The sequence below is a fragment of the Rhea pennata genome, chromosome 11 (genome assembly GCF_028389875.1).
Source record: "Rhea pennata isolate bPtePen1 chromosome 11, bPtePen1.pri, whole genome shotgun sequence".
NCBI lineage: Eukaryota > Metazoa > Chordata > Aves > Rheiformes > Rheidae > Rhea > Rhea pennata.
Window position 1 is genome coordinate 21,140,308 of NC_084673.1, and position 12,882 is coordinate 21,153,189.

At 54.9% G+C, this 12,882-nt stretch overlaps 2 protein-coding genes across 3 annotated transcripts in view; both read right to left on the minus strand.

The window, feature by feature from the left end:
- Positions 1 to 915: 915 nt before the first annotated feature.
- On the minus strand, positions 916 to 1,956 carry LOC134145378 (G-protein coupled receptor 12-like). Its single transcript, XM_062584811.1, has one exon. It carries the CDS (start codon positions 1,954 to 1,956, stop codon positions 916 to 918), a length of 1,041 nt encoding a protein of 346 aa, XP_062440795.1.
- A 6,999-nt stretch (positions 1,957 to 8,955) lies between these two features.
- The window catches only part of LOC134145375 (ubiquitin carboxyl-terminal hydrolase 12-like), a 28,836-nt gene continuing 24,909 nt past the window's right edge, over positions 8,956 to 12,882 (minus strand). For both annotated transcript variants that reach the window (XM_062584807.1, XM_062584806.1), the window contains exon 9: positions 8,956 to 11,317. In XM_062584807.1, coding sequence (XP_062440791.1) covers positions 11,216 to 11,317 — 102 coding nt within the window. In that variant the 3' untranslated portion in view covers positions 8,956 to 11,215. The remainder of the gene's footprint in view (positions 11,318 to 12,882) is intronic.

Consider the following 12,882-nt stretch of genomic DNA (forward strand, 5'->3'; position numbering starts at 1 on the left):
GTGCACAGCCAGGGGAGCACATCTGCCCGCTGCCCCACACCAGGCAGGAGAGCCCTTCCCGGCCTCCCCAGAGCTCTGGGGTGGGGTGGGAGGGGGGCACCCTGGCTGCCCGCACCACCTGCACACCATGATCCCCACCCCCACCCTGCTCACAGTCACCTTTTGGGGAGCCCGCAGGTACCCCCCATCGCCGGCAACCCCACGACAGCAGACCCCCCCCCCCCCTCCAACGGCAGTCCCTTAAAGTGCCTGGCGCCCCGCGGCTTCTCAAAGTGCTTCGCAAACGACGTAGAAACGCCGGGGCATCGCTCTCCCCCCCGCCCCGCCCCGCTCCCACCCGTGCCCTCCCACGCACCCGCGGCCCCGCGGGCCCCCCGCGCCGCGCTCCCGCCGCCCCCGCGGCGCTGTCCGCCCCGCGGTGCTGAACGCGGCCGGCGCCCCGCGGAGCGGGCCGCGAGCCGCGCGCCCCCGCCCCACGCGCGGCGCCCGCCCCACGCGCCGCCCCCGCGCGACCCGCCCCCGCAGCCGGGCGGAGGCGCTCCAGGCGGGCCGGCACGCACGCTGCTCGCTCGGCTCCTTACCCCGAGCTGAGACAGACGCCATCGTACGTAGATCCTTCTTTTTTTTTTTTTTTTTTTTTTTTTTTTTTTGGCGTTTTGTGTTTTTAAATAAAAAATAAAATATGTAAGAAAATAACATTTTTAAAGGAAACCATTAGCATTCTACTCTCTCTCTTTCCCCCTTTTCTGCCATTTCTCTTCCTGTTTTTTTTTTTTCTTTTGGACACCTTTCCACGGAACGCGATGTGCTGGCTGGGGGCGGGGGGGGGGTTCCTCCTGGTAGGAAACAATAACAACGAAGGGGAAAAGGAGGAGGAGCAGAGCAAGGGAGCATGTCTCGCTGCGCGCTCAGTCCTCACACATCGCTGGATGTCCTTGGTCTGGAGGAGAAAGTGGAAGGGATGCACCCGCAGCAGGCCAGCCACAGCGACTTCTGGATGTCTGGGTTTCTGAAGGCGTAAATGATGGGGTTGATGAGGGAGTTGCAGGTGGCTGGCAGCGCCAGGGAGTAGGTGTACACCGCGGGGTAGCTGGAATCTGCCACCAGGGAGTAGATGGCGAAGGGGATCCAGCACAGGGCGAAGGTGCCCAGGATGAGCGAGAGGGTGGAGAGCCCTTTGCGGGTGGAGGTGGCCTGGGCCGTGGCGATGAACTGGTGCTGCACGGCGATCTGCTGGGCGTGCCGGAAGGCGATCTTGCAGATCTGCAGGTAGAGCTGCATCATGAGGGCAAAGAGGAGCAGGAAGGTGACGGCCAGCACCGCCGCGTTGTCCTTGGTGACGGGCCGCAGGATGCTGCAGGCGCTCTGGTCCCGCAGGCAGTTCCAGCCCAGGAGGGGCAGCAGCCCCACGCCGAGGCACAGCAGCCACATCAGCAGCACCATGGCGCAGGTGAAGCCCAGCGTGCGCTCGCTGTGGTAGGTGAGCGCGTTGTACAGCGACAGGTAGCGGTCCACGGTGATGGCGAGCAGGCTGCAGACGGAGGCGGAGAAGGCGGCGAGCAGGAGCCCGGCGGCGCCCAGCTCCGCCGCCTCGCTGGGCGGCCGCAGCAGGTAGCGCACGGCGAAGTTGGCCACCAGCCCCAGCCCCGCCAGCAGGTCGGCCAGGGCCAGGCTGCCGATGAGCAGGAACATGGGCGCCCGCAGGCTCGGCGTGTAGAAGAGCACGGCCAGCACCAGCGCGTTCTCGCCCGCCACCGCCGTGCCCGTGGCGCACAGCGCGATGTCCCAGGGGCTCACGGCCCCCCCGCCGCCGCCGCCGCCGCCCCCCGGCGCCGCCGTGCCCGGCCAGCCGCCCGCCGGCGGCCCCGCGCTGCCCTCCGAGGCGTTGCTGGGCCCGGCCAGCCGCTGCGGCTGCGGCTGCCACGGCTCCCCCATGCCGGCGGGGCCGTGCAGCATCGCTGCGGAGAGAGCGAGAGCGGGCCACGGTGAGGGGCGCCGGGCCGCGGCCAGCGCCGCCTCCCGCCCCCGGCTCAGCGCCCCCCTCCCCGTAGCACTGCCTCCCGCACCCGGCTCCACAACCCCCATGCAACACCGCCTCCCGCACGGGGTTCCGCACCCCGCCCCGCAGCACCGCATCCCACCCCCGGCTCCGCACCCCCCCGCAGCACCGCCTCCCGCAAGGGGTTCCGCCCCCCCCCCCCCGCAGCACCGCGTCCCGCACCCGGCTCCGCACCTCCCCCAGCACCGCCTCCCGCACCCGGCTCCACAACCCCCCATGCAGCACCGCATCCCACCCCCGGCTCCGCACCCCCCCCGCGCAGCACCGCATCCCGCACCGCGCCGCAGGGCTCATCCCCAGCCACCTCCCCGCGGCTCGGCTGCAGCCTCCCCCTATCTCCCCCCGCCGCCAGGTCCCCGCGCTGGGGTACGTGTCCCCCCCCCCAACCTCCCCGCACCCCGCGGCGGGGCGGCCTGGCCCCGCACGGGCTCCCTGCGGTGAGCCCAGGGGCAGCCGCAGGCGCCTGCACTCACACCACGGGAAGCGGCTTCTCCCGCTCCGGCACCAGCCCGGCTACCCCTTCTCCTCCGCCTCCGCCGGCGCAACGCTACCTTGCCGCCTATTTATATCACGAAGGCGCCGGTCTCCCCCCCACCCCACTATCCCTTTCTTTTTTTTGTGTGCGGCGCGTAAAAATAAATACTATTAATAGGACAGCCCTCGCATGTATGCGGAGCCGGTGATGCAACGAGAAGGCAGCGGCTGGCGCTAAGGCTACGTTAACTTTCTCGTTTCTTCCTCCCTTCTGCAAAACGCCGGTGCAAGATGCTCTCTGCCGGCCGCAAAGCGCTGCAAGGTGCAGCCCGGCGCTGGGCAGAGCCGCGGGGAGGGCTCGGCCCGCGGCCCACGGCCCGCTGCCCGCTGCGGGGTGCCGGCAGCGCCCCGGCCCCGCCGCCCGCGGCTCCCCTCGCCGGCGCGCGGCACGCTCGAACGCCGCCCGCTGTCATTTTACCTTGCTTTAATGCTTGAGGATCAGCTTGCTTCCCCCGTTTTGCTGCTTTTTTTTTTCTTTTCCCCTTTCTCCTTCCCAGTCCTTTCAGTCCTTGGTGTTAAGCCTCATTCCTCGGCGAACATCCCTAATAACGCTGGCAGATAGCTGGCATCGACTTGCACTTAATATTCCTGCCCCATTGGATCTGCTGATAAATCTCAACTCTGACGTCAAAGTCTTCACTTATATTCATGATCCAAGTCTGTGAATCAGAGACGCTGTGATCAGAATAACAACGAGGCTGCCTGCCTGCTCCGCGTGTGCCCGCGCGCCCGCCCGCCGGCGCGGGGGGTGCGCGCCCGCCCGCCGCCCCGCCAAGGTCGCTCGGGGCCCTGCGCACCCGCGGGCCCGCGGACGCAGCTTGGGCGCCGGCCAGGCCCCGGCAGCCCGCAGAGGCAGCCGCTGAGGTTTGTTTTTATCGCCGGTGCCGAGGGATCTGGTGATCTAAAAGCGAAGCCGTGGGGTGGGGGGTGTGGGGGGGGGGACACCCCACTCCCCAAGGGCAGCGCCCGCCGTCGGCCCCGCCGGTCCTCTCGGGGACGCCTGCCCGCGGCTCGGCCGCCTGGGGGGCTCAGCACCCCTCCGCCGGTGCTGCTCCGAGCCGCGGCACCCGCCGCCGCCCGGGGCTCCCTGTCCCGAAGGAGCCGGCCCCTGCCCGGCGCTGCCGCTGGGCGAAGGCTCGGCCTCCGCAGGGGCGAACACCGGCGGAGTTGCGACCCCGAAGGGCCCAGCGGCTTGCGGGGGGGGGGGGAGCAGGAGCTCCAAAGCCGGGCTGCTTGGCGGCGTTTCGGGCACGGCTCCTTCGCCCGGTTTCGTAACGCTCCGGCTTCGCTCGCGTGTCCCCCCGTCTGTCCGGCCGACCGTCCGTCTGTCCGTCCGCGGGCTGTAGCTCTGCAGCGCAGCGAGCTGCGTGCTAGGAAGGATTTTCAGCGCCTGACAGGCAAGAGATATTCAGGGTTACGTCAGGGGTTTGGTCTGAATCCCGTTGCCCCAGATCACAGCATCTGGGCTCCAAACGCGGGCGCGAGCCGTCCGCGGGGAGCGGCACCGTCCTCCACCTGGAGCCGGCGGGCGCGCGACTGCCGCCGCTGCCGCCGCGCCGGGCGCCGCGCGCGGCCCGGGAAGGGGCGGAGGAAACGCGGGGCGAGAGCTGAATGAATCCGCTCGCGCCGCCGGCAGCTCCGGGAAAGGGGAGACGGGCGAGGAGCCGTGATTGACTGCCCCTCTCCCGCCGCCTCCTCCGCCGGCCTTGCCGCCTCGCGGGGCTCCCCGAAGGCAGAGCCCCGAGCCCCGAGCCCCTCGCGGCACCCGCGCGCGGAGCGGAAAGCCGCCACGGAGAGCAGGGTCCTGCCGGCGGGGACACGCGCGCCCCGGCAGCGGCCCGACGCCGCTCGTCCTCCTGTCCCCGCCGCGGCACCGCGCAGCGCCTTGTACAACCCCGCTCAGCGGCCTCCGAGGAGACCGCGCCGGCCCCGCTGGCTTTCGCGATGGTGGTGGAGGTGAAGGCAGAGGAAGCCTGAGGAGCCGTTGCAGAGGCACGAGCGGATGCTGCGAACGCGCTGGGGACGGCACAAGGCCGTTTTAAGGCCGGCCGCGACACCCCTGGCGCTGCCCCGGTCTCAACAGGCGTCGCGCGTGGGAGGACGCGCCGTCGGCAGCACCGCGCTTGTAGCGCTCGTGCGCCGGCCTTTTGCAGGCGTGCGTTGCGTTCTGCGCTCCCCACGTGCCTCGCGGGACATTTCTACAGCATAGCGAGTGTGCTTTATCTTTAGTCACATTACAGAAGTGGTAGCAAAGAGTGAAAGCTCGTCGTTGCCGCTGGGGAACGCCCAACTCCGTAATTACGTATCAGCAGGCCACCAGCATCATTTGAAAGCTCCCTTCTGGAAGGAGAAGGCTTTTCCCTTCAACCTCTCACGTTCCTCCTTGGGCTTTGCCCACTCAAGGGAAGATCACTGCTAACCGCGGCCGCCCGCCCTCTTCCCGGCACCGACCCGCTCGGTGCGCTGCGGCGGAGCGCGGCCGGCGCTACGTAACGCTGCCGGGAGGATGGAGCAGGGGTGCTCTGCAGAGCGACTAGGGCTTCTGGAGATCGTAGGGATCATTTTTACCTTTCAGGTAAGAAAAAGGGTGGGGGGAAGCCGAGGCAGAAGCTGCCGGGCGCTTGCCTCCTCCTCCTCCTCTCACGCTGCTCCGTGCCACGACTCACCAAGCTGCGGGAAGCTCTGGGAATCTCGCAGGGCGAAAGGCAAAGCGAATCCCTTAAAAACCACCCCGCCGCCAGGGCGGACGGCGGCACCTTCGCCTGCTCCGGAAGGCGCCGCCGAGCGAGCCCTGCGCTAGGACGCGGCGGGGCATCATCCCGGGAACGAGCTCTGGCTGCCCAACTCGGCTCGTCCTGAGTTTCCCGGCTCGCCGAAGGCGGCCGGCACGTCCATCGCGGCACCCTTCCGCCCGGCCGAGGGTCCCCGGCGCCGCCGCCGCCGCGGAAATCCCAGCCTTGGCCGGCTCGGAGCGGGGCCGGGCTGCCTTGGAGCCGCTTCGCCGGCCCTTGGCGGTCCTTCTTTCCGGGCCGAGATATAATTAGTTTCGGTGCTGTGGGAGCTGTCACTCGCCATCACGCTCCGATTTCTTTTCTTAGGAATATGACTAACTCGCAAAGTGATTAAACGCGCGCAGGGAAGAGCCGGCGGGAGCAAACTCTCTTTTTGTTTTTCTCCTCCCCCCACCTCCCGCGACGAGATTCGGGAGCTGCCTCGTCCTCCAGCGAGCACGAGAAACCCGGCCGCGGGCATCACGCGGCAGCGCTCGCCCCAGGCGGGGCCTGGGGGGCTGAAGGGAACTTTTTGCAAAACCAAAACTGGACCTCGCCGACACAAGGAAATCAAAAGGCACCCCCCCAAAAAGAAAAAAAAAAAAATCAAGTGGATTGGAGAAGTCAAGCGGATTTTTTCCGGACTTTTTCCCCTTTTGCTTAGAGAAATAGCGTGACTCAAAATCTGAAAATGAACAGATCTTTTTTTAAAAAAAAAAAAAAGGAAAAAAAAGAAAAGAGGGAAGGAGGGTTGGAAAGCGTTACCAATAATAACACTTCACTTGCAGTTGCAGTTTGATGGTGCCCCAGTTTCTCCCGACAACCAAACATCTCCCCACATTTTCCTTGCTGCCTGGCGCAGAGCCGGGGCCGTCGGCAACGGAGAGGCGCTGCCGAGACGGGAGCCGCGGCCCTCCGACCACGGCGGTGGCTCACCGCGACCTGCCGAAACCCTGCTGCCAGCCCAACTTCTTCCAAATCCCAGGGCAAAGCGCACGGCGAAGCGCCCACCGCTCGGCGAAAAGGGAACAGGCTTCCCAGTGCTCACCCGACTCAGACTGCAAGGGGGGAAAGGAGGCAGGACAAGGAGGTCTCCGAAAGTTTCCCCGGGAAACACAAGCCTCGGGGGTCGAGCTGCTTTGCACGCGGTCCTGGGGGCGTCCTCTCCATCTCTTCGTTTCTGCCTGGCTTAGGGAAGTCCAAGCAAAACACAAATCCCTGTCTTCTGCTTTACAGCGTTGCTGACTCATTGCCTTATTGTAGCGTAGGTAGGCTACTTCTCACCGAAAGGAAACAAATGCACGAACGGAGTGCTAATTAGGCCACTTAATTACAGTAGAAGTTGTTCAACTCCTACTGAAAACTGCCTATTTTCTTTTGTGTTACAGGGAGCGAGAAGAAACGGCTCCAGCTACCTTTGACTTCGCTTCCATCCAGGGCCGTGATGTTGTCTTCAGAAGCTGTGCTGAGATTGGCTCCAGCTGCCGGGCTGAAGCTCCGGTTATCCTGCCCCTTCTAAGTCCAGGCCTTACGAAAATGACTTTTTCCATCTCTTTTCCTTTTGGATGCCTTCACAAATCCTTTTTGTCTTGGCCATTCAGGTTCAACTCTTCCTCTTGGGGCTTCTACGTTACCTTTTATTTCAGGGCCTCCTCATCCAAGCCGATATTGGTCCACGCACTAACACGAGTCCGCTCCCCATCACTTCATGGGGGGTTAGCAGCTCAACAACACATCAGGCTTTTTTCCCCTCCTCATCTTTATCAGGAACGGTACCATCTTCCACATCTTTGTCCAGGAACTGCCTTTAAGCGGACAGATGTCAGCTTAAAGGAGCTGCACGGTCGGCATGTGAAACCAGTCAGTGCTGTTACAAACTTTGTTCCAGGTTTGTACAGAGAGCCACTGGCCCAGCGAGGTCCTCACGCGTAACCGGGGCCGTTTGGCTCCTCTTTCACGAGAAACAAGCTTCCTAGACGCCACGAGGCTCGAACGCGTCCCCTCAAAACTCACGCTGGCACAAAGATAAGCGAGTTAAAACGAACAGCCGGATGGTAGAGAAGGTCAAACCGCTCTCCTTCGCAAAGCGCTCAGTCACAAGGGAAAAAAATGCAGGAGGACCCCGCGCTACCCCACTTGCGAGCCAACCAAAGCCACTCCACTTTTGGGAGCCAAGCAAAGCGGAACGGCTGGGTGGGTGGACACGAGCCCTGCAGACAGGGGGATCTCACGGGAAGGGGGGAAGCGGACAGAAGCAGCCCGAAGGTTAATTAGTGCAATGCTAGCAAACGCTAGCAGGACTTTACATGTTGGGAATTAATTACGTTTCCAAGGATCATTTCCTTTTGATGAATGCTGGGGACTACAGTGGGAAGGTTTTACTTGTCTCAGGGGCCTTTGTCAGTCTATTTTCTTTCTTGTACCAATCAAATACGATTTGTTTTAAACATATCCTAAACGGAGCCGGCACGGTGACTTTAAAAACTCCTGCTGGTAGCCAGAACATGCCGAGCACAAACGCCAATTCATAAACAATCTTTGTTTCTGAAGCCTATAGGGCAGAAGCTTTCCACCATCAAACAGTAGGATCTGCTGAAAAGAAGGAAAATAGCAGAACAGGGAGCATTTTGTTTCTGCTGCAAGTTAGCAGAAAGAAATAATAAGCACGGGAGGGTCTTCGGCTTCTCTCCTGTACTATATTCGGGAAGGGACCTAAAGCGACAAGACAACCAACCATTCATCAGTGAAAAGCAAGACAGGAGCAGCCCCAAAGAGCTAATATAAATCCCGCCTTAGGGGTGCTCAAAGCTGCAGCCACATCGCCTTCTGGTATTCTGATTTTGGTTATTTGTCCTCAACAAAATGAATCTGGGGGAAAACCCTTTCTCAGCTCTTTTTGTGAAAGTCAAACTTGTATTTACTAGAGTAAAAAAAACTGGCTCCATTGATTCCTCGCTAACGCGTGACCCAGTAAGACAAGGAGCAGACAGTACTCCGGACTTAAAACGTGTCTTTACAAAGCAGCTGCCAGTTTCAAACTCTCATTCGCTTCTGTGGCATTTGAACCTAGTCCCACGGACCACCACGCGGCGGGCAGCCTTTAATGAAGCTTTCCCCGTATGTACGTGAACTCGAGTGAACGGCACAGAAACGAAGACCTACCCCTCAGGGAACCTAAAAAGCGCCAAGCCTATGCTACTATTTTTGGTTTTAAAAGTCTTTGTTCCAGATCAGTCAAACAACATTCGCCACAGGCAGGGGCAAAGGAGGGAGGAGGAAAAAGGAGACGACGGAGAAGGGAAACAGCGGAGCTACAGGGGCCGAGGAAGAGACCAGGGGCCCCCAGCGGCGGAAGGGCTGCGGGGGGAGAAGGCCCGGCGTGACCGCCCCTCCGTTTACCAGCGCCTCGCTCCCAACCCGCAGCGCTGAATTATTTAACTGCTTACGCAGAGGTTTTACGCATGGAAGAACCTACTAGGCAGAATCACTCGGCCAGCCAACACGCAGAGAGAAACTAGGGAGAGATGGTGACTAACCGGTTACTTTTATTTCTGCTTTTGATTGAAACTCAAAGCATTTGGGCCATGCACATTTGACCATACATAACCTTTATTGGAGACAGGCGGGGTCATTTATTATACAGAAGTAACATCACACCATTCTCTTCCAATTTAGTTCCTTTTAGTTTCCTTATAAATCTGTAGCAAAAGTGCACTTTTAACTTTTTTAATCTATAGTATATATCTTTCAATATTCTCTCTCAATCAGGTATTTTTATCTGTAAAAATGTATCGCCAGATATACAAAATACATGTCTAGTGTACTACATTAATTTCTGCATTTACTGTTTAGATTATTTTTTTTAACTCAGTGCTCTTTTTTTTAATTATTTTTTGCTAGACTTACTGATGACAGACTTCTGTTGGCTCCACCAAGGGAGGACTTATGACTTGTGTGCGAACAAGGGGAGAGGATTCTTAGCCAAGAACAATTTTCACACAATAGGAACAAGATGACAAGAAGGCTCGCTGTTATTGAATATGTCTCTTCAGATGACAGTACTCTGTATGATTAAAAAAAAAAAAAAGAAAAACAAATTCCATATTTTATCTGCTGGAGAAGATGTGCAGCGAGAACGGACTTGCACCCGGTTGGAACACAGCGACGATGACTAATTTGCATTTTGAAGAGAGGAGTTACTTGCCAACAGGATGTTTCTGGTCATGGTAAGGAAAAAACAGATACGTATAGCCCACTACAAGAAACTGTTTGTGATCTGCTGTTTTCCTGAGGACAATATTTTGGTAAAATATTCTATATCCTGTACAAGCCACAGAATTGCATAAGTTAAACGTCCTCCGGAACAGCAGTCACTAGTGTATGCTACGAACAGCTGTACCAGGCACGACCACATGGAGGACAGCTCTCGTGTTACCTAACAAGATGAAGAAAGGAAAAGTTGTATTTTCCACTGGTAGTTTAGAGCCAGCTGCGACAAGCTTTGGCACAGTAACAGGACTTTTCAAAACAAAGAAAATTATGCAAAATTTCCAGAGATTTCTTACAAACTCCCTTAGTCTTTTCTTTCTAGTTATCCTTGAGATTATAATATATACACACGTAACGGATAATTACTTCATTTCAGTCTTCAAAAGACTAACATACTCTCCTCTGTAAAGCAAGGCCTAGAGAGGTAAACAATCAGAAGCATTTTTAGGGGGTTATGATTCCCAGGTCAATACAAACATTACCAACAGACGATGAGCGACACTTAGCAAGGTAATGTCAGGGCTTGTTTTTGTTTTTCCATCTTAAATGTCCATTATCCTGAAGACTAAGAACAGCTGGATTAGTTATGTAAATAATACTTCCCTTGGTTAACCCTTCACAATTAGTGCTGTTTCTGTGTATTAGCATAGATTCAAATGCTAGTTGCATCAGTTTACTATGTATTGAGTGAAATGCTGAACAGATTCTGTTTCAGAAAGAGGGCACTTTTGGTTTATGCAATAGCTCCAACAAATGCTGCAACTTCAGACTTTCTGCAGCAACTGGTTGCCAGACATATTCTTCAAAACATAACTGCTTTTCTGCTCCCTTTGAATCTGCAGCAATGTAGCTTTGACTCAAAACTTCTGCTTCGAAAGACAAAGGTACAATAGATCAGGCTGAATATGGATTAAGTCCTATACCTTCTGAAGAAGAAAGAGAACAGTAAGAATTAAAATGTAAAAAGGAGTGCTATTAGTGTTATCTAAAACCAAGAAAATTGGAATAACGGGGAATTTACAATGCTGCAGAGAGAGGTTTTTTGTCTTTTTTTAAATTACAGACTTGACATTTCCAATATGTCTTAGCTTTGTACTGCTTCTCAAGTCTGAGTCACCAAAAATATCCAGCAACCAGCTGCTGTTCATATCCTAAAATATGCCTTCAGCTGACGCTGAATTTTGAAATCATTCTGCTAAAATACAGAAAAACGATGATGATAGAAACCAAGGTATTGCCTCAGGCCGACATTAAATGGTAGAAATTCTACAATGCTACTTTTAAAACTCTTCTTCAGTTCGTGAACAAATAAGCAGCCAGGTTTCAAGTAGAGGTAACACAGATTTTGGAAGATAGCACGTAAAAAAAAGCCCAGAAAGAAAACTGGAGCAAAAGCTGTTCTTGTTACGGCAGTCGGCACTAATCCTCCAAGAAACGGCAGAGAGAAACCTTTATTCGCCCTGCTGGATCTGTCCTGGTCCTACAGCAACAATGAGGAACTGCTTCTGCTGTCACAAAAATGTTCCATTTGGACATATCTTGATCCCTTTTTTCTTTTATTTATACACATTTATCTTTTGTCTTAGTCTCTTGACTGGTAGAAGAGGATATATCCAGATTCTGAGTTTTTGGAAATGTCTGATGTTAACCCATAGAATTCTTCAATGGCCTGGGCATCGATTTTCTGAAAATTAATGAGAGTTAAAATTAAGCTCAGTCCAAACACCACAGCCTTTAGTGAAGTTGCATATACTGCAGTGGGGGCTTTAGGACTTGCACACAGTTTATTAACATAATGCACAACTACTGCAAGCTATTAGATACATATTTTAATAGAAAAATAGCAAGAGAATATTCTTAATCCCTTTGATGTATCTAGCAGAAAACTTAAACAATTTTACTAACTTGCCATGCACTCTAGTTTATTTCCACTACTATTTCCACTCATTCTGAATGCAACTCAAACATCCTATACAGATTAATTCATTCTACAGATATTTTATCATGGCAAACTGACTTCCTTTTTGAACTCCACTCTCCACAGAAAAGACAGCAGAAGTGAAAGAAGATTATACAGACTTTCTTCTTCCGCTGCCCTTAGTTTGCTACATAGACAGTAAGTAAGTAAGTTATAGATAGTAAGGTTTTACCCAGTTGCAATTTTTAAGTGACAGTGGGTTGGTCGTTTCACAACTACTTTTAGGATTGCATAGCATCATCTGGCATTAAGATATTTTTTCATGTTACTGAGCTTTAATTTCCTTTGCTTATTTCTATTCTACTTGTTCTACGTTTATTCTACGTTTATTATTTGGGCTTCCCAAACCGGATCTTTCCCTTGTGTACCATTCACAGCACCCAGCTGAATGCTGCAAATCTCTGAACAAGTTTTTAAGCTAAAGCATACAGTCATTCTTGCCCTTTTCTCAATTTGGAGAGCTCCTCAGACAGACACTTTTCCCTGTTTCAGATAAACATAGTCACTGGGATATATCACTTTGTTGCTCTAATGGCAACTTGCCAAACTAACCAGAGCTCGCTGATCACAGAGATCAGGTTTCCCATTACTTCGCTTGGCACACCATCCCCTTTGATCCGATCTGCCTCCTGGATTTGGTGCAGTTGCTTTTCACACACACTGTAGCATGTTTTGTTATCATCTATCTTCAGTTTTAATTGAAAATTGGCCTTCCAGCCAAACTCAAACAGAAAAATATGACTTCACTGCTTTCAGGGCATTTAACAGGGTAGTAAAGTATTTCCTATTGACACTTGAGAGCTATTAATTTGTATCACTTATCAAAACCGCAACAAAGCTTTTCAAGTGTATGGAAGGGGGAAAGAAAATGTTTCCTCTTGTGTTTCACTTTCAGTTTCTATATACAGGCACAAGAGCTTTGGACTGGGTTCTCAAGTCTGCTGACTTAATACTTGTTTCACTATGTATCCAGTTTATAGCTGGAAAGCTGTGTCCAAAGCTTTAAAAATTAAAATCGTTTGCATGCTCTGTGAGTCTCTGAAGAGTAGGAAGCTTCCCTGGTGAGCCCCCAGACCACAGACACCTGCAGAATTCACATTTTAGGGGTTTTGGAACCACTCAGTTTTTGAGGACAACTTCTGGATTTCCTGTGCTGTCACCTTAATGTCAATCACAAGTAGTCTGAAAATTGTACTTGGTCATCTTCAGAATGGGTATTTAAACCTCTCTGGGCAGCAGATGGAACTAGCAACAGTAGTTGCAGCTTCACT

Excerpts from the sequence above, each read along its gene's own strand:
- LOC134145378 (XM_062584811.1), bottom strand. The coding sequence starts at position 1,956 with ATGCTGCACGGCCCCGCCGGCATGGGGGAGCCGTGGCAGCCGCAGCCG.